The sequence below is a fragment of the Megalops cyprinoides genome, chromosome 19 (assembly GCF_013368585.1).
Source record: "Megalops cyprinoides isolate fMegCyp1 chromosome 19, fMegCyp1.pri, whole genome shotgun sequence".
Lineage (NCBI taxonomy): Eukaryota > Metazoa > Chordata > Actinopteri > Elopiformes > Megalopidae > Megalops > Megalops cyprinoides.
In genome coordinates, this window is record NC_050601.1 from 12,305,300 (window position 1) to 12,331,083 (window position 25,784).

General features: G+C 44.1%; 4 protein-coding genes across 4 annotated transcripts; 2 read left to right on the plus strand and 2 right to left on the minus strand.

Moving 5' to 3' along the window:
* Nucleotides 1-328: 328 nt before the first annotated feature.
* hspbp1 (HSPA (heat shock 70kDa) binding protein, cytoplasmic cochaperone 1) lies at nucleotides 329-5,030 on the plus strand. The gene is made up of 8 exons (XM_036552958.1): nucleotides 329-545; nucleotides 1,677-1,802; nucleotides 2,517-2,727; nucleotides 3,238-3,462; nucleotides 3,809-3,964; nucleotides 4,288-4,384; nucleotides 4,593-4,704; nucleotides 4,803-5,030. Exons 2-8 carry the CDS (start codon nucleotides 1,683-1,685, stop codon nucleotides 4,881-4,883), a joined length of 1,002 nt encoding a protein of 333 aa, XP_036408851.1. The 5' UTR covers nucleotides 329-545; nucleotides 1,677-1,682; the 3' UTR covers nucleotides 4,884-5,030.
* Nucleotides 5,031-5,041: 11 nt separating this feature from the next.
* Nucleotides 5,042-7,424, minus strand: tmem86b (transmembrane protein 86B). The gene is made up of 3 exons (XM_036552959.1): nucleotides 7,240-7,424; nucleotides 6,661-6,904; nucleotides 5,042-6,206 (listed from the first exon to the last, which is right to left on the minus strand). The coding sequence occupies exons 1-3, from the start codon at nucleotides 7,288-7,290 to the stop codon at nucleotides 5,749-5,751; spliced, it is 753 nt and encodes a 250-aa protein (XP_036408852.1). The 5' UTR covers nucleotides 7,291-7,424; the 3' UTR covers nucleotides 5,042-5,748.
* Nucleotides 7,425-7,581: 157 nt separating this feature from the next.
* aspdh (aspartate dehydrogenase domain containing) lies at nucleotides 7,582-11,307 on the plus strand. Its single transcript, XM_036553470.1, has 9 exons — nucleotides 7,582-7,651; nucleotides 8,652-8,710; nucleotides 9,098-9,154; nucleotides 9,595-9,739; nucleotides 9,886-9,970; nucleotides 10,086-10,235; nucleotides 10,444-10,667; nucleotides 10,753-10,892; nucleotides 11,083-11,307. Exons 3-9 carry the CDS (start codon nucleotides 9,100-9,102, stop codon nucleotides 11,118-11,120), a joined length of 837 nt encoding a protein of 278 aa, XP_036409363.1. The 5' UTR covers nucleotides 7,582-7,651; nucleotides 8,652-8,710; nucleotides 9,098-9,099; the 3' UTR covers nucleotides 11,121-11,307.
* Nucleotides 11,308-13,534: 2,227 nt separating this feature from the next.
* On the minus strand, nucleotides 13,535-25,714 carry gys1 (glycogen synthase 1 (muscle)). The gene is made up of 16 exons (XM_036553048.1): nucleotides 25,647-25,714; nucleotides 22,513-22,631; nucleotides 22,202-22,383; nucleotides 21,228-21,419; nucleotides 20,496-20,681; nucleotides 20,042-20,186; nucleotides 19,186-19,303; nucleotides 18,579-18,699; nucleotides 17,986-18,092; nucleotides 17,481-17,540; nucleotides 16,690-16,882; nucleotides 16,112-16,238; nucleotides 15,791-15,886; nucleotides 15,324-15,487; nucleotides 14,170-14,250; nucleotides 13,535-13,871 (listed from the first exon to the last, which is right to left on the minus strand). Exons 2-16 carry the CDS (start codon nucleotides 22,628-22,630, stop codon nucleotides 13,602-13,604), a joined length of 2,160 nt encoding a protein of 719 aa, XP_036408941.1. The 5' UTR covers nucleotide 22,631; nucleotides 25,647-25,714; the 3' UTR covers nucleotides 13,535-13,601.
* Between the last annotated feature and the right edge of the window lie 70 nt (nucleotides 25,715-25,784).

A 25,784-nucleotide genomic window follows, 5' to 3' on the forward strand; every position in this document is an offset into this window, starting at 1 on the left:
GTGCTTTTTGTTACAGACTGTCAATACTACTCCGGGAGAAAGCGGGATCCCGCTTTTGAAAAGCATGTGTGCGAAGTAAAGCGGGGCCCCGCCTGCCCCCGCTTTGGCCCCCGCTTTCCAAAAGCGGGGCCCCGCTTGCCCCGGCTTTGGCCCCCGCTTTCCAAAAGCAGGGCCCCGCTTCCCCGGCTTTGGCCCCCGCTTTCCAAAAGCGGGGCCCCGCTTCCCCGGCTTTGGCCCCCGCTTTCCAAAAGCGGGCGCTTTAATTCGCGCACACGCTTTCCAAAAGCGGGCGCCCGCTTTCGTGCACACGCTTTCGAAAAGCGAGCGCCCGGTTTACTTTGCAGACACGCTTGTCAAAAGCGGGGGCCCGCTCTCACACAGATCCGCCATTGTGTAATTCCAAATCCAAAATCCGAAAACTCTAGAATTTTCTAGCTTGCTATTTATAGTGCAACGTAATTAGTGACAGACCAGACAGCTAGATAACCGTACAAAACTAGCCATAGCCAACAGTTACACAGTATATTCTACAGCATTAAATTGAGGTAGGTTGCCACAACATGTGCTAGCTACAGTATGTTAGCTGCGTGGATTCCTTGTTCGAGAAACTAGCTGGTAATGCTAAATATTTGCGCGACAAGTGAGAAGTTTAAGACAGGGCATTTCCTGTAATGGTAAATATGTATACTCCAGCCAACTGGTTATAATTTGCGTTTTTGCGATTATCAGGTAAGGTAGGCAATAACTGTCATGGTAATGTCAGCTAAGTAGCCAGAGCAACATCCTTGTGTATAGTGAGCCTGATATATGTTCGCTTCTAGGCAGGTAGATGGTAAGCTTACTAACGTTACATTTGAATTCAGTCAGTGCATTGGACATGTTTATTCGCTCCTGGAGTTCTGGTGTCTTGCTAGCTACGTTTTTGAAGATGAGATCTGAACTTGTCTCGTGTCTTCATAAACAGCCAGATAGCTGTATATAACAATACATAACATAACAAACATACATAAATATCCAGCGTTACACAGTCTAGTTAGCTAGCTACGTAGTCTGTGAAGTTTGTAGTGACGAGTAATTCGCTAGCTAGACGAGCTGTTATAGTCAGACATACGGATGTGATAGAGAGACAAGGCCTTGTCTCTACCGATGTAATGTTCGAGAACAGGTTTCAGAACGCCAGCTAGCGGGGTGGGGGTTTCCCATTGGTGTGAAGTGTGCTAGTGTACGAGTTATGTTGTTAGTTTGTGAGCGTGACAATTTATTTATAACAATGTGTTTTTTTTGGTTTCTATTGCTACGGTTAAAGTGCATTTAATTAACTGATGGCAGAACGTGGAGGGAAAAAGAGGAAGCCATAGATATGAGCGTTGTCCCTGTGATCAAAAAGAGCTAGCTAAGATTGTAACGTAAAACACCAATATTGACACACACACTGTTGTGTAATCTCTGAATTAGAAGATCGTGTGATATAATGTTATATGCAAACTGCGTATTCAGTAGGGCAGCTAGTTAGCGTACCAACCTTTTCCTGTCTGTCTTGGATTTGCTCCTCTCTTTAAATCTTCTTTAAACGTCCAAATATGCCCCAGAACAACATAACATAGCTTTTCTTCTTCGTCCTCGCTGTGTAAAATAGGAGGGATTTTGACATTTGGTTTCTGCTGCTCATTTTCCAGGTAGCAATGGCTGAAGGTGGAGGTGACAGACAACACCCTCGAAATCTACAGGGGATTTTGCGAATGGCTGTGGAAGCTGGTTCTGCCTCTGATGAACCTGCCCCCAGTGAGCCCATGTCGGAGGAGGTAACCAAGAGAGCAGTAGTTGCCTAAAGTGTGGACTGCGCTTGCTTTGTTCATTAAATGCTTCCATTTACTTTTCTGAGGCTCTTACGCTGAGTGAATTACAAGTTACAAAATAGTCTTTACATAACAAGGAGCATAAACATCAACAAGTATAGAGGAGTGCTGTATGCTAACAACACATTTGAAGGATTGCAAATGCGTTTATATAGCTATAGTATAGCTATAGAATCCTAGTCTGTACAAAGTGAAGCGTAAGCCTACCTGTCTAGTTCGAAGTGGTTAAAGTATGTCAATTGTCAGTGTAAACACGTAACAGTATTTCCTCTTGTATTTGTTAGCCAGCAAGCTACTTGTTGCATGTTCAGAGAAAATCATCTAAGGGTGAACTCCCTCCTCAGCTGCATGTCATGTGGGATCACAACAGTATTTTATAAAAGGTGCAAATGTAGTAGTTTGATACTTGTTTGGAACAACTGCTCTATCCTGGCACCTCTCCCTTTTCACTGCATCCTGCACTGTAACATTTCACAGATTTTATATAGGCTAACTGTAGTGTGATCACTGGTATGTAAAAAAGTTTAAAGATGGTGTCTGCTTTACTAGTAATCATAAGAGATTTTCTTTTGCTGACGTCACATTGTGGTTGTATCTGTCCAGTCTGTTGATTTGTATAGTATGGTACTGAAATAATTAAGCGATCTCTTTCACATCCAGAGAAAAGCATGGCTGAGAGAAGCACTGGCAGACGTGTGTAAGGGGCAGATGGATGAAGTGGAGCAGATGAAGGAGTGTCTGGAGATTCTACGGAGAGAGGGATCCAAAGTTAGAGAAGGAGAGGAGGAGGAGGAAGAGGAGGGGCAAGAGGAGACGGAGGGGGCTCTGGAGCTGCTCTCTGAGCTCTGTGAGAATCTGGACAATGCCAGAGGTGAGACGCAGAGTTTCAGCGCTCAACACTCAACGCTGCCGGCCTCTGTGTTTGCACAGATGGATGGCTCACGTGTCATGCTGTTGCCGTTTGTGAAATGTCAGCTGTGAGAAATGTGAGTAGTGAGGGAGTGTCAGCTTTACCTGCGGAATGAACCTTTTCAGTGAATCAACAGCACGTCTGATTCCAAGTCCCAAAAATATGAAATGCTTACCCCCCCATTTCCCCCCCACCCCCCAATCCCATGGTCAAAGTGAATGATCAGTTATGTCGAAGTCATGATGCTTTTAAAAGTGTAATGTTATACAGCCACAAATCACATTGGACTGGCAAAAATTAGGCTGTTGTCTAGTAGGTGATTCCCCACATGTTGCAAACTGAGATTACATCAGGGTGTGGCACATACTGTGATGTCAATACAGTTCAGCTAAAAGTCCAAGTTCAGCATTTGTATGGGATAAACTTACTACTTGTGTTTTATATTAATTTGTTTCCTGTTTTGTGTTTTAGATTTGATGGTGCTCGGGGGGCTTGACCTGTGTCTTTCTCAGTGCCTATCACACCCTCAGAGTGGGGTTAGGTGGAGGGCAGCCCAGCTCATTGCTTCCTGTGCCCAGAACATGCCTGAGGTGCAGTGCTACTTGCTGGGCCAGGGGGCGCTATTGAGGCTGCTGCAGCTCACTGACACTGATCCCCACCCTACAGTCAGAGTGAAAGCACTCTACGCTGTGTCCTGTAAGTACTGTCCACACAGCAGGTGTGTTTTGCAATGCTCATTTTCCTTCCGGATCTGTTCTAATCATTGTTGGTGATGGGCAGAATGCGTTCTGTTTTGCCACTGTGAGTTATTAAGGCAATATTTAGGAGAACCATCAATTTATCTGTTAGTGTAAGTACCTAATTTTCATAGGCAAAGTAAATATTTCTACACGGTTGAATGCTGCACAGTGAGTGGAGTTTTTAATGGGGTTAATATGTTAGTGTAACTTAATTAGCAGGCTTTAAGATCTTGCTGTAGAGGTGGTTGACCCAGTAAAGTACAATCTAACCCAACCACAAATTACACTCTCCCTCCATTAAGGTCTTGTGCGGGAGCAGGAAGCTGGGCTACAAGCCTTCCTGTCCCACGACGGGTTTTCGGTGTTGATGCGGGGTATGCAGTCCAACAACGAGAAGCTAAGAACCAAATCTGCCTTTCTCCTGCTGAACCTGCTGACCGCTCATCCGGAGCACAGAGGTATGTGTTTCAGCACGGCTATGTCTGTATGGAAGTCCTGTGCGGATGTCACTGCTCCTGTGTGCTGTATATCAGTAATGTATCATGGTTGTCTAAAGCAGTGTTGTGTTTATCAGTACCACACTGTGTGTGTGTGTGTGTGTGTGTGTGTGTGTGTGTGTGTGTGTGTTTGTTTGTGTTTGTCTACTGCAGTGTTCTGTAACGGAATCTTGTACCATGTCTGCTGTACTGTGGTGTCTTATCATTCAAGCACTGCTTGTTGTCCCATCACTCTACTGTAAGCAGATGCGCAGTTCGCTGATTTGCCTCTCTTTGTATTGCAGACACAGTGCTGTCTATGGGCATGGTTCAGCAACTGGTGTCAGTCCTCCGCTCTCCTCACTCCTCCTTCCACGAGCACGTGCTGGGCGCTCTCTGCTGGTGAGATGCATGCACGTGTGCATTTGCGTTAGTTATGAAATAACATTAGGACGTAACGAGAACATTCACAAGCAGCAACTATTTTAACATTGTCATGGCCAATGTGAACAATGCTACTGCTTCTGCAATGAGCTGTTCTGTCACATAAGACTGTCATTTTGCGCTCATTCTGTGTTATTTTGGTACCCCCCCACCCCGGTTTGACCAGTCTGGTGGATGATTGTGCCCGGGGGGTGAGGGATAGTCAGAACCCTGCCCTTGGATTGGAGGAGCTGTTAAACAACAAAACCAAGGAGCTGAAGGGAAGGGAGGAGTGTCAGGTAGGACTCATCGGCACGCTCTCTTGTCCTCAGTCTCTCTCCTTCTTCCACACACGCACAGCACTAACTTTACCTCATGTCTCCCCTGACCACTGCAGGAGGAGCTGGAGTTTTGTGAGAGACTACTCTCAACTTGTTTCCGGGGCCAACCCCCTGAAGACAATGGAATGGACCGCTGAAATCCCATTGGCCTGCCTCTGTCTCGCTGTCATTGGCCGGAACAAGTCAAGCTTTGGGAATAGTTATATAATGTGGACTCTGTATCAAGGCTTACTTGGATGAAAAGCCCACTTCAACTTGTCGATATTTATTTTGAAACCCCCCCCCCCCCCCCCCCCCCCCGAAACTCAGCTATCTTTTTGTGGGTGTAATATGTTGACAATAGTCAAAATCCCAGATTCAGTAATTAGTTGTATTTGACGCTGTGATTGATTACTGAACCACTTCATGAAACTTGTTTATGATATGCCATTTGCAGATTGCAATTTTATAATGAATGTACATTTACCAACGTTTTTGGCTCAGAACAGTCTAAAGACTCATAGTTTTGAGATTTGATATTTTCTGTGGGGAACTGTATAAATCAGTGTCCAGGATCATAAAATGTCACAAAACCCACATATTGAAAATGCTAAATGCAGCATGTACATAATTTAACAAATATTTATATTAAAAGTTATGCATTAACATAATGTTTTTATATTTGTACTGAAAATGAGAAACATGACAAGTCACTTTTTTATAAAGGCACATCAGTCAGCCTTACAGCATTTTCTTGCCAACAGGTGTAAATAATAATGGGTATCGTTGTTCTTTAATCCATTCAAAGAGTTTTCATGTTTAACACGAGTGCATGAGTTCTCTGAAATCAGCCTCAGTGTGGCTAAATCTTGCTGTTGAATTTTCCTAATGTGGTCTTTGGCTTCTTGGGCAAGCTTCTAGTGATGTATGGGAAAGGTGGATATAATACTGGGGATGTTTCTGCCAGTGTGTTGCCCGTGGCTCCATTCAGAGTCATCCTCAATTCATTATGAATGGTGGTGATCACATCCTCTTCATTTTGCCAAGTCTGTCCCCCTCCCAATCACTTCCTGCCTTGATGTCACCCAAGGCAATCAGCAGTTGTGCCAGGTAGTAGGTTGTCATGACAATGGCCCTTCCATTCTCCAGCGGATCAATCGCCTCGAAAACTTGCAGAGAAAGAGCCAAGTCGGAGATCACGAAGGACAGACCGCCCAGGATGGTCAAAGGTCGCTTGGTGTGCATCGCCAAGGTTGCCATGGCTATTATCAAAACTACATAGACCCCTGTAGATGGAATGAGAACTGTAGAGTCCGGTCTCTTCTGCAAGAAGGGCAGGAGGTAGAAGTAGACACCTGTCCCCGCCAGCCACAGAATGATGGACATAAACAGTGCAGCGGTGGAGGCGGACAAAGAAGTGTAGCGATCGGAGAGGAAGGAGAGTGAGTACAGCAGGTGTGCCACACCAAAGGCAGCCATCCCTACAGAAGAAAGACAGGAGGTTAAAAAACATGTATACATCATGCCTTATATGTTTATCTTGGCCTTAAATATACAGATGACAAAGTATTGGTCCACGAAGAAAAGCAAGGCTTTATAAGGCTTTATATCAACCAATCGCAGCTGCATTTGTGTACTCTTTATGGGGGGTGATGATCAGTGCGTCGGCATAGTTTCATCTGAATATGAAACTATGAAATATAGCACAAGCGGATACTGAGTAGACAACCAATCCCAAGCCTGTATCTCAGAGAAAGTATCTAGGGCAGAAATGTACTATATGAGAGACTCATGCTATATTCTGACGCAGCTAAAGAGATATATGCATGATGGAATGCAAACACAACAGACATTATGCAGAAATGATAGCAGAATGAGGTGCAGGTAAGCAATGCAAATCCATAGATACAACAGATGCATGTTCATTGTCTTTACCGTGAAGAAACAGTTCAGGCCATATCAGGCAACAGTCTCCACATGCTGAGAATATGAGACCTGCTGCTACGCCCCAGAAGGTCTTCCCTGCGTTGTAAACCAGCACCAGGGCAGCCAATGAGAGCACAGGGCTGGACTTCACCACTGCAGCAAAGAGAGAGGGTGCAGACAGGGGAATCCACAGATGGAAATAGATAGAAATGCACATAAAGAAGGGTAATAGAAAGAGAAAGAGAACACAAGACTGATAGAAAGAGAGTGAGGAGGGGGAAGAGTTGGTGTATATTGACACTTCCATTGTAAGAGTTGCACTGACCCACTATTACGCTCTGAAGTGGTCTACATACACTGCACAGCCCAGATCCCAGATACAGAGCCCGATTTGAAGACCAGCACCTTTGCATTAACACTGACAGCAAAGCGGGATTCATACAAGATGCAAACAACTGACTGCCTATACATTTCACAGCACTTTCACTGTCTAAGGTGTCCCACAGCCGCATTACATACATTCTCAAATTTTGAACACGAGTAATGAGAGCTATCATTAACTGAACATTCATGAGATGTACATCTTACCGAATGTCTGCGCTGTCTCCTGTCATACGCATCAGTCTCAAGGATGTCCATTTCACACAACTATCAAACCCAGGGATACAAAAGTTCACGTCAAATTCTTTTTCGGTGCCTTCTCCGACTTAAACAGTCTTTTCCAGAGGCCTTATAGTTTATTTGTCTAGGTTCCTGTCAGAGAGCGTGTTATCCTGTTCTTCTCTGGCTCTCTGTGTCTATAATGTACAGACTTTGGACTTTGGACTACCAATCACAGTGCAGCTTTATCGGTCAAATTGTTCAGTCATCATTGATGACCTCCTCTTCCACACTCCCATTTTCATTTTGTGTGACTTTTTTCCTGTGTGATAGCTCCTGGCACACCCCATTCTCTCCCAGTCAGCAGTCAATCAGATGAGATAACAAGCTGACATCATCGGTGAGTGATCAAAGTAGAGCAACTGGAATAATGTCGAAAGCAAGGAAAATGTAGATAGGAACAAGATATCTGGCTGTATGCGTTGCATTAAAAATCCTGTGCCAGCCATCGTTGAACCGCAAATTCTATGACCGTCAGTTCTTGTTTCTATGATATAGTGACCGTAACTCTTAAACTGAGTCGGTTTAGAACGCATAGTGCGCAGCTGGTCTCCTCGGTATGCGCAGAATGGTAGTATACTTCTCAATAGCAGCCGACCTTTACCTTATCAATCAAGAAGAGATGAAGGACAATTGAACTGAACAGATAAAGAAAACGTACTGCAATTAAAAGTACTATGCTGGTCTGCACGGAAAATGAAATGTTCTTTGATCTTTAATTTAAACTGCTTTTTGTTAGACAATGAAACTAAATGAAATGGACAATACATAACTGTCTTTATAAGAACGGTGACGTTTTTAGTCCCCACGGTGGCGGTAGAGAAATGCAATCTGAGATTTCAATTTCGATGGGAAGCCATGTTTTTAAAAAAGAATGGAGGTGTGGTACTTGGAAAAGCCGGTTGTTGTATTAAATGAAGTTTAAATTAAAGTTCTTCAATAGAAATTCGTGACTCTTTCTAGATCGTTAATGGATTGCGTTTCATAAAGTTTACAAAGTAGCTTGATTTTAATTTTGCGAAGTGAAGCTGGCTTGCAGTGCTGATAGCTAGCTGAGATTTAGAAGTCTGCTTGCTTGCGTCCTCTTACTGAATGTCTGAAGTCAAAGCTGTAATAACGTAATGCATAAATAGTTTTTGATGTCAGTTTATTTAAAGACACGGGACCTGTAACTACATCATGGTAAACCTAATTACTTTGACAACATTATACGATGAAAATTAATGTCCATAATAACGACAAAACACTGGCACGAAACACGAACTAATAATTAACAGCCTCAGCTTCAGTTAAACTTTGATAACTTCACTCGACCTCCTCTATCCCACAATCCATTTCAGAGGGGGCTGCTGTAAGACAGTAGCAGAGGTGAAGAGAAGACTGACCGAAGAATTTATTGGTGAGTCAAATGACATAGTAGCGTAATAAATTATTGTGAAATGGGGGATAGAGGTTGCTGCCTTAAAGTTGTGGGTACATGCTTCTTGTCAGGGACAGAGTCCACCATCACTGATAGGGATTGACTTACAGACTAAGTGAAGGAACTGAAGATAAGGTGGTAAATAGAACAGAGGTGAACAGGTAGATAACTGAATAGAACGGTAGTTAAGCACATGAATAAACATAGAAACATTTGCTTTTCACGAGAGTCAAATACAGAAATATAGAAAGGTCAGTATACAAGACACAGGTCTTACATGCGATAATGCCAAAGGATGTTGACTTTGTGTAGATGAACAAATTATTTGGTTATTACTTCTGATACACTTTTCTTTCATTCCCAAAGCCATGGCTGACACGTCTAAAATGATGGCGGTTGGAATTGTCGGGTATGGCCATTTAGGTTAGTACTGTTCACCAGTTCATTGGTATGTTTCTGTTAGTTTGATGCTGGTGTTTTTGCTGTGTTGTTCTGTGTGTTTGTTCTTCTCTCATTATCTGTGCATACCCATTCTCATCCTAACTCTCCCTCTTTCCCTTAAATATTATGCACAGATTAAAATGTTGAATAGTAGCTCTGTTTGTAAAAGATTGATTGGAATGCACCTCCTCAATGCTCCCTCCCTCTCATTGGTCCCTTTCTCTTTATATCACAGTTGATGATTATATCAGAGTTATATCAGAGTTGTTGATTTTGCCGTTAATTGCAATACTGTTGTGGTCTTTAGCTGGTGTGCGTGGTCAGCCCAATTAGATTATTTTTAATATTTGTTAATTTTCCTCAGTTTGGCCCTGAACCCAACCTGTTAACAGTTAACACCCCCCCCCCCCCCCCACTCTTAGGGCAGTACCTGGTGGAGCGGATTCAGAGGGAGGGGGAGGCAGCAGGTTTGTGCTTGGCATTTGTGTGGAACAGAAACACAGAGAGGCTGAAAGGTTCTGTCCCAGAGGAGCTGATCCTGGGTCAGCTTAGCCAGTTCACTGAAAGGTACATCAGAAGGCACACGTAACTTCACACTTACACACAATCAGACACATACACATACTAACACACACAAGAAGCATAAAAAAAATTCACAACACAAGCAGTGCTTCTGTCACAGAGTCCTCCAAGCAGCACTGTGTGTGTTTCAGAGGTGCAGATGTGATCGTGGAGGTTTGCCACCCTCAGATTGTCAAAGATTTTGGGGCTCAGTTCTTATCCAGCGCGCACTTCATGGTAATCCTTGTTTTCACTTTCTTTGATCGCTCTGACTGTAGATAATGGTGGAATCAGAATGAAAGGTGAGGAGGTCTAGAGTAATGACATGTTATTCACTGACCCCCCCCTCCAGGTGGGTTCTCCCTCTGCCCTCTCTGATACACTTCTGAACAAGCAGCTGCGCCAGGCTGCAGTGCATCATGGAAGGACACTCTATGTTCCCAGCGGTGCATTGTGGGGTGGCCAGGACATCCAGAGACTGAATGATAGTGGAACACTAAAGGTGGGAGACTGAAATACAGACACACTGAAGGGTTCAAAGTGGGAATCAAGGACAGTGTTATGTATGCATGTACACAAGACTGGGCTTAGCATCTCCTTTACAGTTAAATAATGTGGAATTTAACTCAGTTACCTAATTCAAAAGCACAACAGTTGTGCATTAGTAGAATAAGCAACTTTCTGCTTAAAAGTCCTGTTCTCTGTCTCAGGCTCTATCCATCCGCATGTCCAAGCACCCGTCCTGCTTTCGGCTGTCAGGGGATCTCCTCTCTGACTGGAAGGAGGGGGAGGGCAGACGGGTGCTCTTCAAAGGCTCGGTGGCCGAACTTTGCCCCCTGGCCCCCAACAATGTCAACACCATGGCTGCGGCTGCCATAGCAGCGGACTCGCTGGGGTTCACGGGAGTGACTGGGAAGATAGTGTCTGACACAGCGTGAGGCTCCGCTACTCCGCCCCCCTTTGAACGGAGTCATGCCATCACCCGCATCGATTGTTTCACCATGCGGTCTCTCTCCCAGGCTGAGCCAGTACCACATAGTGGAGGTGGAGGTGACCGGGGCCAATGGATTCTCCGTGACGACAGTGAGGCGCAACCCAGCTCAACTGGGAGCCGTGACAGGAACCGCCACTTACAACTCCTTCTGGAGCAGCCTGTTGGGTGAGTCCTCCTCTGGGCTGCTCTGGACTGTGCTGTGCTCTAATTTTCCATCTGACTACATGGTGCTGTGTCTGACTGTAATGCACTGCACTGGCTGTCTCACTGTGAGTGTTAGTACCATGCTCTTGGTCTGTACTGTTCCTGCACTGTCTCTCACATGGTCTTTGTCTCCGTTTTTTTTTTTTTTCAGTTTGTAAAGGCCACGGAGGCAGGGTTTACTTGTGCTGAAGCCGGACCAGCTGACTACCTGAATACATTCCTTCAGCCCATACTTGAGCTCTGGTTTTAAACCTCAGGTCAAATTCTTTCAAACCGGTAAAAAAATGCAGTTGCAGAAGCACTTACTTGGCAGATGTCAGATGGTGTAATCACAGACTGAAGCTGATGGTATTGTTTTTTTAAAGATGAGTTATAAGATGGGTGAAACTTTTCATTTGACCTGGCTCCAGGTGCTGGGATATCAATTTACTTTGACTGAAATGTCTTATTTCTATATGTAGGTCATCTCTAGTTTTTTTTCAGGAGCTACTGTATGAATTATGTGAAACAAAATTGTCTTTACGTGACATGTTTTAATAAACTCACAGCTTATACCTAATATTCACCTGCTCTTGAATGTTGTTGTAAAAGTCAGTAGCTCCTGGGCCCTCTCAGTGAGACAGCATTCCTGTGCTGAAACTTGTGTTGATTCAGATGTTACTACATTATAGGTGGTTGTAGATTACTTTGGTATTTACATATTTACAAGCAGTGATGTGCATTTCAAACAGAGGATGTGCAGGGACAACATAAAACAATCAATCAATTTTCTCAGTAAACAGAATTGCCTCCCTTCTGTCCCGCTCTTTCACTATTATGTCATTGTCTATCCAGTCTCCTCAAGCATAAACTGACAGCAGTGTCCTTTACTTAGATTATGTAACTCCTTCAGTGTTGTTTACTAGTGTCCCAGTGTGTGTATTCATCCTCAATGAGCAAATAGATGCTGGAGAGCTATTGCATTGATTCATAAGACAGCATGAGACTCAGGCAAACGGAAAGGTTTAATCAATCACAATTCTCACAAAACTCACACAGACAATCCTGATAAGTTATGTGCTGTCACGCACACACACATGCTCAGACCTGAACACAGCGGTATGTGGCTGTGATACGAGGCAGGCGGCCGAGTGACAAGCTGCAACCGGCCGCCCCGCTGAGAATGCCTCATATGCCTGTGAGCTGCTGTAGCTGCGGCTGCAAATGCGAGGTGTCTGTCTCTGTGTCTCACAGCAGCAACAGGGAAGGACTGTGTCCAACACTGGTGCTGGAGCACCCATTGCTCTCTTTGGCAGGTAATAAAGAGCATATCTGCTGTTCAAGGTGGCCCACTTTCAATTTGTAACAAACCTTGCTACCCTAGACTACAGGTGTAACACCCCTTATGAAAAACATAAAATCCAAACGCTGAGGAATACACATTTTAAATAAATAATGCATATATACTGTATGGAAACATCTCAGTTATTACCACTTTTACATATCATTGTATGTATACATTGAATTTATTACAAAATTACATACTTGAAAAAATGCCCACAATATATGTGAAAAATGCTGGTATGAAAGTGGAAATAACTGATATACTTGTAATACATGCAGTATACTTTCAAATGTGAATGCATATTCCATAAATCTGTGATAAAGTATATTTCCACATGATATTTTGCATAAAGATTTACACAGAATGTATGCTGCCCGTGGTAGCTCATTACTATACCATCACAACCGTTTCACAGATAAACTGAGGCAGTGAAGTCCACTGTGCCCTGAGGGAACTGAGGTGCTCAAGTAGCAGTATGTCTGCAACGGTGTCAGGCCTCCTGGTGTGTCAGGAACCAGGTTTGTGACCTATTTATTCTGATGAAGATAAATGGGCTGCAGTGGGTCTTCCTAAAACTAAGGAGTGTCAGCTATAGTAGTATTTAATAAGGCTCAACATAAGTCATAAGTTGACCTTCAGTTGAAAGGCAGGAGTGTCAATCAAAAATGAGTGTTGAGAGCTAGAGCATACTGGATAAAGAGATAATACATGTTTAAAAATATTATTCACTCTTGGTCAGTTATATATAGTTAATAAATTACTCCGAGCTCTTGTTTTCACTGTAAAAGCCTACATCACTTCCTCTTTCCTGCTATGATGTGTGCCTGTGGTATAATGGGTCTGGTTACTGGTTTGCCTGTGCCTATCCAGTAGCATGTATGTTTATTCTGTTTTATGCAACCTTCTGTGCTGTCCTTTATAGTGCTAAAGCTGTGTCTCCACTGTGCTGTAATGAGTCACAGTACAGTTACAGTGTGTGCACCGCCGTTAACTTGTCTTTTGTATGCGTCTATATTGCATGCGTGTTTGTGGAGCATAACAAAATGTTTCTGTGTGTGTGTCTGAGTGCTGTGTGTATGCCTGTGTGTGTGTGTGTGTGTGTGTGTGTGTGCGTTTGAGTGTGCTGTGTGTGTGTGTGTGTGTGTGTGTGTGTGTGTGTGTGTGTGTGTGTGTGTGTGTGTGTTTGAGTGTGCTGTGTGTGTGTGTGTGTGTGTGTGTGTGTGTGTGTGTGTGTGTGTGTGTGTGTGTTTGAGTGTGCTGTGTGTGTATGTGTGTGTGTGTGTGTGTTTGAGTGTGCTGTGTATATGTCTGTATGTGTGTGTGTGTGTGAGTGTTTGAGTGTATGCTCAGTTCTTCTCGCTGGAGAGTGAGCTGGGGGGGCTGCTGCTGCTGCTGTTGCTGTTGGAGGTGGGCAGCGAGTACGGCAGGGAGTTCTTGTTCCGCAAGGGGGCGGTGAACGGCTGCCGGATGTTGACGCGGTCCTTTTCCGCCTCCAGGTCTTCATCGTACCTCTCCTCATCCTCTTCCTCAGCATCGCTGTGGTGGGGGGAGGAGTGGCGGGACAGAGCGGGGGATGGGGGCACAGATGCTGGTCTGGGGTAACGGAAGCCCTGTGTCTGGTAGTCAGTGGAGGGGAGGCAAGAATGGAGGGGAAAGAGTTACATTTTTACCCATACATACATCAGAACATCATCAGGCAAAACACTTCTGTACTTCTTCATAGACACAGTACAGTCATTAAGTAAAAAGCAACAATACAAACATCATACACATCTGTACAGACATACACTCCACATCAGTATGGACATAAAATAAAGATTAATACTGAAGCTCTGTAGGCTCAGCACACGGAAATACAATAAACATCAGTACTAATATAGTATACAGCATTGTCATGCTGTTTTTCAGACTTACAGAGGTCGGGTCATGAGGCTCGTAGCAGTAGGTATCTGGGAAGGTTTTTGAAAGGGCCATATGGCGAGCTGAAATGTAATACTGAGAAGGCAAAATGGTGGTGGGTGAGAAGAACAAGTTAGCTTAATGTTGTCACTTTCCTGTGTCCCTGACTTCCTCCCTTCCTCTCCTTTTCCCTCCCCACTCCTCTCATCCCTCTCCGTATCTCATTTCTGTCCATCCCTCTCCGTATTTTGGAAACCTTTCTCTAAACAACAAAAACTCACTCAATCAAATAGTTAAGTGGTCTAGCAGGTTGATTGGTGAGTCACTAGCTAGTTTGGAGGCCCTGAATATCAGGCAACTAAAGCAAATAACAAACTCAGTTTTAAGTGATGCCTCCCACCCCTTACACACAGAGTTTCAGCTCCTTCCTTCTGGTCGCAGGTTTTTAGTTCCAAGTTGTAGAACAAAACGATACAAAAACTTGTCTTGTTCCAGCAGCCATTTCACCAATGAATAAGTCATAGTATAATTGTTCATAGTATAATTGTTAATAATTTTGTTCAGTTTTATTTTATTTATTTTATTTTAAATGATTGAACTCCTTTATTGATTGTTTTATTGTATTTTAGTACACTCTTAAATGTCTTAGAAAAGACTGGACCCCTGAGGACTTTTATGTTATATTTTATGTTTATGTGTTACGGTCTTTGTTGCCTGTAGAGCAAGTGTGAAGATGAATGATGTATGACAAGTGTCTGTCTGTTACTACATGTGTGTACATGAATTAGGACTCGTTACCGCAAACTAAATCTACCTCTGGGTATAAATAAAGTAACCTGAACCTCTCCCTACCTCTCCTCCTCCTTCTCGCTCTCCAAACTTCCCCTTCCCTCTCCCTTATTGTCATTTACACTCCTTGTCACTTGGCAGACGCTCTTATCCAGAGCAACTTACATAGGTTACAGTTTTTACATGTCATCCATTTATACAGCTGGATATTTACTGAGGCATTTCTGGATTAAGTATCTTGCCCCAGTGGGGAATTAAACCAGCAACCTTTTGGTTACAAGCCCTGCTCCTTACCACTGTGCTACACTGCCAACCCGCTGGCAGATCCAAGAGTGAAGCAAAACTACAGAATGAGAGAAACCTCTCTACGTCCTTCTCACCCGGCCCAGGTATCTCCAGTCCAGCAGATCGCTCAGCCTCTCCGTGCGGTTCCTCTGGATGATGCGCTGGCGCCGGCTCTGCTGGCAGAACTGGAACAGGAAGGAGGTGAGCTGGTTGCAGGAGTCGTCCACACTGCGGTACCGCCGGTCCAGGATGTAGATTCCTGAGAGCGGGGGAGAGAGAGGTCGTCTTACTCACAGAGTCAGATACTAAGCCCTTGTTCAACAGACATATTAATAATACGAAATGGGTGAAGAAGACGAAAAGTAGACAGAGGAGTCGAAGTCACACTGTAAATGGAAATGAGAGATCATGTTCCAGATTAATACTCATAAGAGGATTAAGGGAAATGTTCAGTCAAAGCTCAGACTAAATACATGCCAGGCCAGTATCTTCCTGGACAGTAATTAGATTCCCAAACACACAGAACCAGACAGACAGAAGGACAAAAGATAGACGGACGAACCGTATGCGGATGGATCTGCAATGTGCTCCTCCATGAAGCAGCCAAACCCTGACAGGTTGGTGGAGATGGAGGGAATCCCCATCACTGTGCACTCCGCTGAGAGAGAGAAAGGGGGGGGGGGGGGGGGGGTACAGTAGGGAGAAAATGAGGAAAAATGATGAGGGAGGAAGGGAGGAGGAAGAGAGAAAACAGAAAGGGCAGGAAAAGAGAGAGACATTAATGCATGGCTGGATCTATCAAGTATTCTAGGTACTCGCGCGCGCACACACACACACACACACACACACACTCACACAGAACGTATTCCACCAGTAGAGGTACCTGGTGTGTATCCCCAAGGCTCATAGTAAGAGGGGAACACTCCTAGATGACAGCCTCTCACAAACTCCTCATAGTCCATGGGTAGGAGGGGGGAGGTGGAGGAAAGGAACTCTGGATGGAAGATCACCTGGAGAGGGCAAGGCGGTGGTCAAGACAGTGGGACAGGAAAATGACACCAGAGATAATGGAAAACGTGCATTCAAAGGCATTTTGATCTAGAGTCTTATGCTTATATATTTTAAATTTGTTTCTCAGACAAATATAAATAGTGAAGTTGATGCCTATGTATGAATTTCCTTCCAAAAAAATATTTTTAAAAAATATTTGAAGAATCTAAAAATCTAAAAAATCTAGAATCAAAGACAGTTTTGCATTACACACTTTTTTGGTCACTGTATAATTTTATTTGCGTTATTTCACAGTTTTGATGTCTTTACAATTATTCTAAAATGTGGAAAGTAGTAAAAGTAGAGAGAAATCCTTCCATGAGTAGGAGTGTCCAAACGTTTGACTGGTACTGTCCATGTTATGTGTGCTGTGTTTCTCTCCATGGTAAAGTGCATGTGAGGTGGCAGCACCTTGACTCTGTCAGCAGAGCTGTTGAACAGGCCTATCCTGCGGATACAGGTGAGGATGGGGTCATTGCTGTCCTCCAGCATGTTGTGGGTACAGATGGGGGGCTGGCATTGCCTCTGGCTCCCAAATATGGCCCTCTTCATCATGGTGAAGTCTTCCTTATCCAGCATCTTGGACACGTCCGGTAACTGGCCCCTGAGGGATAGGGAGACAGCTGACTTTTGCAAGCCAATTATTTGAAGAACTGCAAAGAGCGGAATTATTCACAAGCTCAGCTAATGTAAAAATCACAACACCATAAGCATGAAGAATGTCAGACATTCTTGTTTCAGCTCATGTGATTTTGGGATTGCCAGACAGAGAGGCACAAGGCAATAGACAGAAGAATAAAGAGAGCAATTTGTATAATGCATCTAACAACACGTCTTGTACAGGGAAAGTTTGGGAAAGCGCCCTCTCAGTGAAAACCTGCAGCTTAGTCGGAGACAGTACAGACAGTACAGAGACTCTGTTCCAGTACACAGAGAGACACTAAGGCCCTCCCTGCACAAAAAGACTGCAGAATGAGGATCCAGGTAGAGGGACACTGGCAGCACTCCATACAGTGACTACAGAGCATCCAGTGACGTACAGTACTAAAGAATGCTCTGAGAGTAAAAGACGGGTGTAATTAAGGCACAAGTGCAGGAGGCACAACCAGTTCCATCACCACCATTCTAGCCGCCATGGCACACAGAGAGAGAATGACAGGGGTGAGAGACACAGCAACGCTGATAACAGCAGCAGTGCTTACCCAAGTAGTGATTCATACAGCTTCTTCCCAAACTTCTCTTTCACAGTGTGTGCCGTGTCCCTGGGGGAGAGAGATGAGGATCATAACGCTGTCTTAATGATAAAAAATCAAAAGCACACAACTTTATGGTTGCAGTAAAGGGATAATGAAACAATTTTGAGGGCCCTTGTGGTTTTATTGCGTAACTCTGCTCTCTCTGTAAAACGGAGGAGCACATTAGCTCTCTAAATTAAATTTACAACAGCCCATCAGGGACACCCTGTAGCTGATGCTGACTAACACTGAGTAACACAAAGGCTGTTCGGACAGTGAAGACACTGATCCCCTGGGTAGAAAAATCTGCAGTGTGTTCTCTATGGCATGGAGGTGCAAAAACCAAGATTAAACCATGTAATAACAAAGTTACAGTTAAGGGAAACTTAGTACCATGTAGCATGTGTGTGACCTAGGAAAAGTCCCCACTGCCTTGCCCAGCTAGCTCTCTCAGTTTTGACAGTAACATTACCAGAGCTGTTTTCGCACTGCCTGTCCCTTTAGCGTTTCCACATTGAAGTTGTTTGTCCTGGCTGGCATGATGAAGAATGCTATAACGGTGACTTCACTGTGGTTCACCTGAGAGACAAACAGAAAGGAGACAAGTGGGGTAACAGACAGAGAGAGAGAGAGCAAGAAAAAGAGAGATGGAGTAACAGAGAGGGGAATGCAGACAGTAAATCAGGAAAGGCTAGGAAAGGATTCAGTGGGTCAAAACCTCAATGAAGAGCTGCCATAGATATTTACACTGCAAATCAAATAAATGGTTTCTAGAGGGAAAAATTATACTCTCATTAATGTCAGTGCAGCCATTAGATAGCCCACAAAAGTAACAAAAAGCAGAGCAGTACATACAATCAAATACCCAGTGCTTTACAGTAATTGCAAAAAGGCACATACACAGTATGCTGCAGCACAGAAACTAAAAAACATACACAGTAACTTACAGTGTAAGCACAAATATTCACAGGACATTATAATGGTGACATGCAACGCAGGTAAACAGAGAGCATATTACAGGCACAAGGACACAGAGACGCACATACATTATGTTGTGGTACAAACCCTGAGAAGATAGTTGAGTCGGGCCAATGCCTCCAGAAAGATGTCGGCTCCTTTGTTAGAGAACTCGTATCTCCCAGCGATGAAGAGGAACAAACACTTGTCCAGATTAAAATCCAGGTGTCTGTGAACAGATTAACGTACAAACAAATGTGTGTTCAGTGTGATGAAGCAACATCTGCACCGTGACATATTATAAGCACTTTACACATTCTGAATGAAACACTTATATCTAAATGTTTGTGTAGTGGCTCAGAAATGAATGAACTCACTGCACCGCACATGTCACACAGCACCTCCACCTGGTGGATTTTATAGGATAAGCCTGCTATGCAGCTCTCCTTTAAGCACTGACACTCATTACAGCTGGATGTCTGGGGCCAGAGCTAAGGTGCAGGTAAACTGTAAAACTGGTGCTGGGAACACATGGAATGCTATCGTTCCATAGTATAAATATCATTTCCTACACTTGTTACATGTCTAGTTGCAAGATTCATGACCGTCACTCAGACAGCAGAGCTTGGTTCAACAATTTGTGGATGTTTATGCAACTGCATCTGCAATGAGTGTGCCCTTGTAAACTCCGCTATGCAGGAGTAGTGTTGATTACCCATAGAAGTGTCCCCGGATGAACTCCTGAATGCGAGCCTTGCTCTGGGCATGCAGGTTCTGGAACTCGTGCATGGCTGAAAACTTTTTCACGTTCAGTCCGTTCGGGGTCACTATGTCTGTATGGGGAAGAGCGGAAGTTGGGGAAACAAGAGGGTGAGATGGTCCCTGTACCCTGACTTGACACTACTGCTTTTAGAAGGACAGCTCCCCCAGAACAGTTCTCTGCACATGACAACCGATGTACTGAAAACTATCCTTCAGCACACGGTGCTGTTTCAGGTCACTCTGAATCTGAGCTACAGTATATCCATCTTCAGGTCTCATGCCCAAGAGAAACCATTGGCTGCTAACTGACAGGAGAGGTACAGACAGGGGGCTCAGATGGGCAGATTGCATGTAATTTTTTTTTAAAGTCAAACGGTAAAATTAAACTTTGCTTTTAGAAAAGGTTACAAAAGCATTTCTTGTCTTCTAAACTTTCTTTTCAAGGAAACAGATTGCAACTTACAGAGAAATGTAGCGCTGTCCTGAAATCCTTTGTGGGCCTAACCAGGTACTAAAGGCTGACTCACAGGAAATGAAGGGGTCCTAACCCTGACAGCCGACGCACATCATACTGTACTCTCTCTGCCTCCTTGCCTCACAATCCAGATAAATCCACCCTCAGATATTAGCTTTTCCCATGCCCTATCTATTATACCAATAACTACACCTTTCTTTTTTGTTTCAGTACCAAGCTGGAGAACAGCTTTGCCAGCTGGACTCTCTCTTAATGTTTTTTCCCTATATTCCAATTTGCTTTCCCTCTCGGTCCGTAAGTCCCCCTCTCCTGGCCGCCACAGACTCTGTCCCACCTGGTTTCCTCTTGAGCAGGGCCTCGGCCTCGATGGCAGTGATCTGTGAGACGGTGGTGAAGACGTGGGCACAGCGGGCGGCAGCTCTCTCCATGCAGTACCTGTGGTAGATCTGCCGGTCCCCGGCCTCCTTGTCCACATTGAACTAACAGGGAGCAAGGAGGAGAGACAGGTCACACTGAGCCAAGAAGACAACAGAAACGCCTACAGGAAAACTGCACCTGGACTTCTTACATCTTGTTAGAGCATTTCATTACTTTACACAGTAGAGGGTGATATAGGTCTCTATCTTCATCTTTCAGTGAGACACACATGTTCACACAGACGGTGAGACTCACACCAATGCACACATACACACACACTCGCACACACACAGGGAGAGTGAAAAACACACACACAGACATACACACACATACATACCCACAGTGAGGATGACACACACATGCAGACTCACCTCGCTGAGGTTGTTGTAGAAGTCTACGTTGCCAGCGCATAGGTAGCGGCCCAGCAGGGTGGCGTGGGTGGTGAAGATGGTGGCTACAGGGAGCTGTCTCTGCCGGCACAGAACCAGGCCCACCCCTGCCAGCCACTCGTGAAAGTGGGCCAGGACGTGGGGAGGGTCCTCACATTGCGCTGCATACTGGCAGGGAATTGCATGGTTTAGTGCTTTACTAAGACACCTCTGCACATCAATACCAGCATGGAGAGTAATTGTGTGTATGGAAAAAGCACTCACTCCTTGTACTTGTGTGTGTATTGTACACACTCACAACTAACACTCACGCCTTGGGTTTTATACCACATCACAGTACAACTAGGGCAGTCTTAACTCCCCAGGAAGTGTGCAATTGCATGTATTTATCAGTCAGCCTTGTAAGAATTTGTCCACTCAATGTGTGTTTGGAACATATAATAAAACTCTTACCCTAAAGTTCATTTTAAGAAACTTTTTTTCTTTACAGACAGAAAAAAAACAACATGAATTACATGCTAACTTGGAACATGGAACTGTTCTCTGCTTTGAAAACAGATGAAATTACCGTATATGGCACTTAACAGTAGATGACCTAAATTAATATCAGCAGAAATGAAGTGTGAATTCTAAGTTTCATTCCTCAGTGGGATTTTGATCACTGTGTTCATTTTATCTTAAACATTGTACATTGTGACCGCAGGCATAGCCAACCTCTCCCAGGAGCCACGCGGTCAGAAATCCAAACAGCACAGCGTCGTTGGCCTCGCGGTCAAACCAGGGCACCCCGATCCCGCAGTTATCCCACAGCTCGCTTTTCCAGCGGTCCAGTGACCAGGCCGTGAAGCCCACGTCGATCAGCACCACATACGGGCTACCCTCAATCAGCCAGCGACCAAAGTACACCTGCGGAGATTGGGGGCATGGCACAGCTCAGTATAGCACTGCTTAAGAAAGTGCAGGACTGTGTAGACAGATAAATCTCTGTCTAAACTGTCAGACCCTGATGAAGTAGTGCAACGCAACAACGACCAGAGGGGTGTCCTACAGTAAAAATGACAAAAAAGTAAAGAAATAAATGAAAAAATGATGGAAGAGTAAGTGCACGTACTTTATCACTTCATTTCATTTCAGTAAAATGAATGAAGTAAATATTACATCTGTATTCAAATGTAAATATTTGTGTTCCATAGCATTTTCTTCAATTCTCTGGTGAACGGAAACCTGAAATTTTAAGAAACAAACAAAATGTCCAATTTGTCCTGCCAATAAAGCTATCTGAATTTGAATTTTCACCAGCTCATGGCAGAAAGGCCCAGAGAATGACTAAGCAAGAGGCAGTCAGAGAGACGCATACTGGAAACTGGTGTAGCTACAGGCCACACAGAGGCTCCCAGAAATAGACGCAAGTGTAAGAGGCACTGTGTGTGCCACTGATACACCCTCTAACCTTTAAACATACATACCATCAGCATGACTCCCCTAAGGCCCAGACACACAGGGGTACAAAGAGAGGTGGGGTATCGAGAGGAGCAGGATGGAGGAGGGAGGAGGGGGACGGGTGACAGGCATGACGAAAGGAACGGAGGGCGAAGCCACAGCGGGCAGGCTGAAAGTGTTCCATATTTGTGACAGTGGGAGTGGAGAGTGCTCGTACACGCGTGTATTTGGACTGCACAGAGCCATACCTTGCACCCGCTGGCATTCATTTTGTCGATGGTTCTCTTCAAGGTAGGGTTGGTAGGCTCAATAAGCTCCACCTGCGTTCTGACATTACTCTCCGTGTAGGGTCCCACCAGGAAGTAGTTCTCTCCCCACTCTTCTGAGGTGAGACGGGCCTTAGTCTGGATCACAGTGTAGATCCCCCCCACTGAGAGAGAGAGAGAGAGAGAGAGAGAGAGAGACAGAAAGGGGGGTTAACATAACATTCAACTACAGTGAGACCACACTTTTCACTAATGAGGATACTGAGGGTTAGGAAGAAACAGGCAAGTGTTACCTTTATTCGCCACCTCCCATGCAATCTCAAAAAGCACTGCATCCTCCAAGTCAAACTCCTCGTCCCACTCCTCTAGTCCAGACAAGGAGGTCACCGAAAGCCTACGATCCAGAGGCATTCTGGGAGAAATAGAGCAGAGGATCACTGCATATCATACAAATTCACCAAAAAGACACAACTGGACGCACGGGTCAATCGAAAGTTCAGTGTATATGCACCACCTGGTCAGAAACTAATGGAGATTCACTCTGGTTGCCTTGACACAGGAACATTAATACTGATATTGTGCAAGACAGTGTCAATACCTTATTGCTTTACTCAATGACTTTGCTCTCTGTCACAGAGAAGTGAAAACAGGCGATAACCATACGAGCTGAATGTGAGGGGCCGGAGATGGCAGCAGAACTTGGCTGACACCTGCCCTTTACCAGTGTTACGCCATTACCCGCTCTGGCACCTTAAGTGAACTGAAATCCAGAACCCACAGAGACGCACGTGAATCAGCACGAGGTGGGCGAGCACGGTGAATGTGGCCTCATGGGACCGCTGCCAAACAGCCGTACATCAGAAAAGAACAGCAGCTCAGCCATGCAGTCCGCACTGGCTCAAAGGACACTGAGAAATTCCAGACAGGGCAGAGAGCCACAGGGAAGCAACTGCCTGAAACTGAATAGAGGGCCTCATTATCGCCGCATATGAGGGCAACTCCTAAGCAAATCCATAACGTCTATAAAAGGAAGAATACAGAAAGCTGCTTTCAGACCATGTTGCAATCACTACAGGCCTGCATATGGTATATACTGCCTTAACTTAATCTTATCTTTACAATCCCTTTTGGGGGTTTTTTCTTCTCAAAAAAATACAGGTGAAGGTGAAATAAAAGTCATGAGGCAAATAACATTACAGAAACACAGCAATCCCCTTTACAGCTTCAAAAAGAAAAAAAAGAAAGCAAAAAGTTAATTCCAAGTCATGAACATGCAAGTCCGAACAAGAATGTTTAATAAAAAGGACTTTGTGATCATATAAATAGCAACCAACAAAACAGCCATTTACTCAATAAAAAATTTAAAACAGGTTTAAAGAAAGTCTATTTTCCACCGAAAGGACGCTGAAAGCCTGGCACAGGCTAAACATTAGTAATGTTCACGGGGAAAAGATTTCATGCTGTGTAGCTGAAAGTAGATGGCTCAATGCAGCAGTGGACAAAGGCCAGTGGCTTAAAACCGCATAACAGGTACTCAGTGTGATTTGTACCAGTGAAAGAAATGTTTCAGACTGGTTCTGGAAATGTGTGTAAGATTTAAAAATGTCAGCTCTGTATAGTGCGCTGAACAAATATGGGAAGTGAAATGGGAAGCAAATGGGGTGTGTTTTTTAATCAATACACATTTTTTGATTTAATGGGAATACAAGATTCTTTGTAATCATAATTCTAAGGAATCTAGTGATTGCAAGCAGATTGTGCAATAGGGGGTGGCCATATTAGGGACCTTACAACAGAAGAGGAAGGGAGACAGGGAAATGCAGAGACATGTAGATGAATGACACAGAGTGAGTAAACAGGTACTGGATTCAATCTAATCAATGTGCTTGGTCATTATTGTTTTTTTTTTTCCAATTCTAATACAACATAACAAGCTTGGTTATCCTTAAACAGAACAAGAAACGACGCATAAGAATTAAAAAAAATGTAACACAATTTTCTTATTTAAAATTACAGACAGAGCACATTTAGTTTGGAAAGTTGTTTTGCTAATGGGAGAAATTTGATTAAGTGATGGACCTGTCTCTATAACGAACACTGTCTGAATTCTTGCAAGTACGTACTGCAAATTCCAATACATTATGAATGGAGAGAGGTATTCAGGTGACAGAGGGCTAGAGGGAATAATGGGTTGAGTAGGCTTGACTGCAGACAGTGACTGATGCAGCTCTAGGCCAACATCATCTGAAGCGGGGAGGAAGTGGAGACAGAGATGGGTTAACACCACCCAATGACAGGGCCACAGAGGGACAGGATGTGTATTGTCACTTTATCCAGAATCAAAGAAATTTCAACATTAGGGATATATGCCAACTTCACACGCACACACACACACACACACACTGTGCAGCCTACTGTACTATAGTTGCGAAAGAGCCTGGACAGTGAGAGGTGTGGTGAAATGAATGGTGAAACACCGTCGTGTCTGATTTACAAAACTGAATAAACTGAATGCACCAGGACTGGTGTGGTGGTTACAATGACACAGAAATGAACGATTCCTACATGTGTTCAGGAGACAGCCCACAGAAAAAAAAAAAAATCTCCGGTCATGATGCATGGAATAACCTTAACCACAGATGTACCACTGCCTGAAAATGCACCTTCAGTGATAATACTGCTCTAGGGTTTTAAAAGCTATAAATAAATAACCTTCAGCATGCAGCCATTGCAACAGCTTTTTCACGATTCGTGGACATGATGTACGTCCGTGATGACTAGTCTTAATGAGAATTGTGCGAAATAAGGATGCTGCTCTGATGGGTAAGAAAATTTCTGTGGAAATCTAGTTAAACGTAGACTTGAAATGCTAGCTGGACTGCTGGCAGGACATATCCATTGTGTCTCAGCTGCGCAGCTTTCTACATGTTGTGGCTCGCACTTTTTTACGATGTTTTGCACAGTGGCGTGTTCACACAGCTCAAAACCGTCTGTAGACAAACAAACAGCAACGAGCGCAGCAGGTGACAGTGCAGATAGGAACGGGTATGCGCACATGCAGGAATTCACACACGGGATACTTGTGAAAACGTCCCACCACGGACACTTCTGCACATTGCATTCACTCAAACTCTAACAGATGTGCACAAACTCATATAGAAAAGTTTACTACCTCAGTAAAGAAGCGTCACTCGGGCGGTTAACACTGTTTATACAGGTTATAATTATAAACTGTCTCTCACAAAATATCTTGCACTTATATTTTAAAACTGACTGAGATTAAACACAGGTTATCTCAGAAAACGACGTAACCGTGACACAAAACTTGACACTGCATGTATTCGCACAGTAAGTTATTATTATTACGAACATTGGTGGCACTAATTATTAATCTTTATGAATAATAAAGAGAAATTATAATACTCACCTTACGATACTTTGTGTGCAATGTTCAATAGCTATACAGACATCTGTTGAAGTCAATCAAAAAATCGCACCATGAGGAAAGGGGAGAAGGCGGAACCACGTTCAAGCTTTTCAAGTCTCACATTGGTTTACTACACAG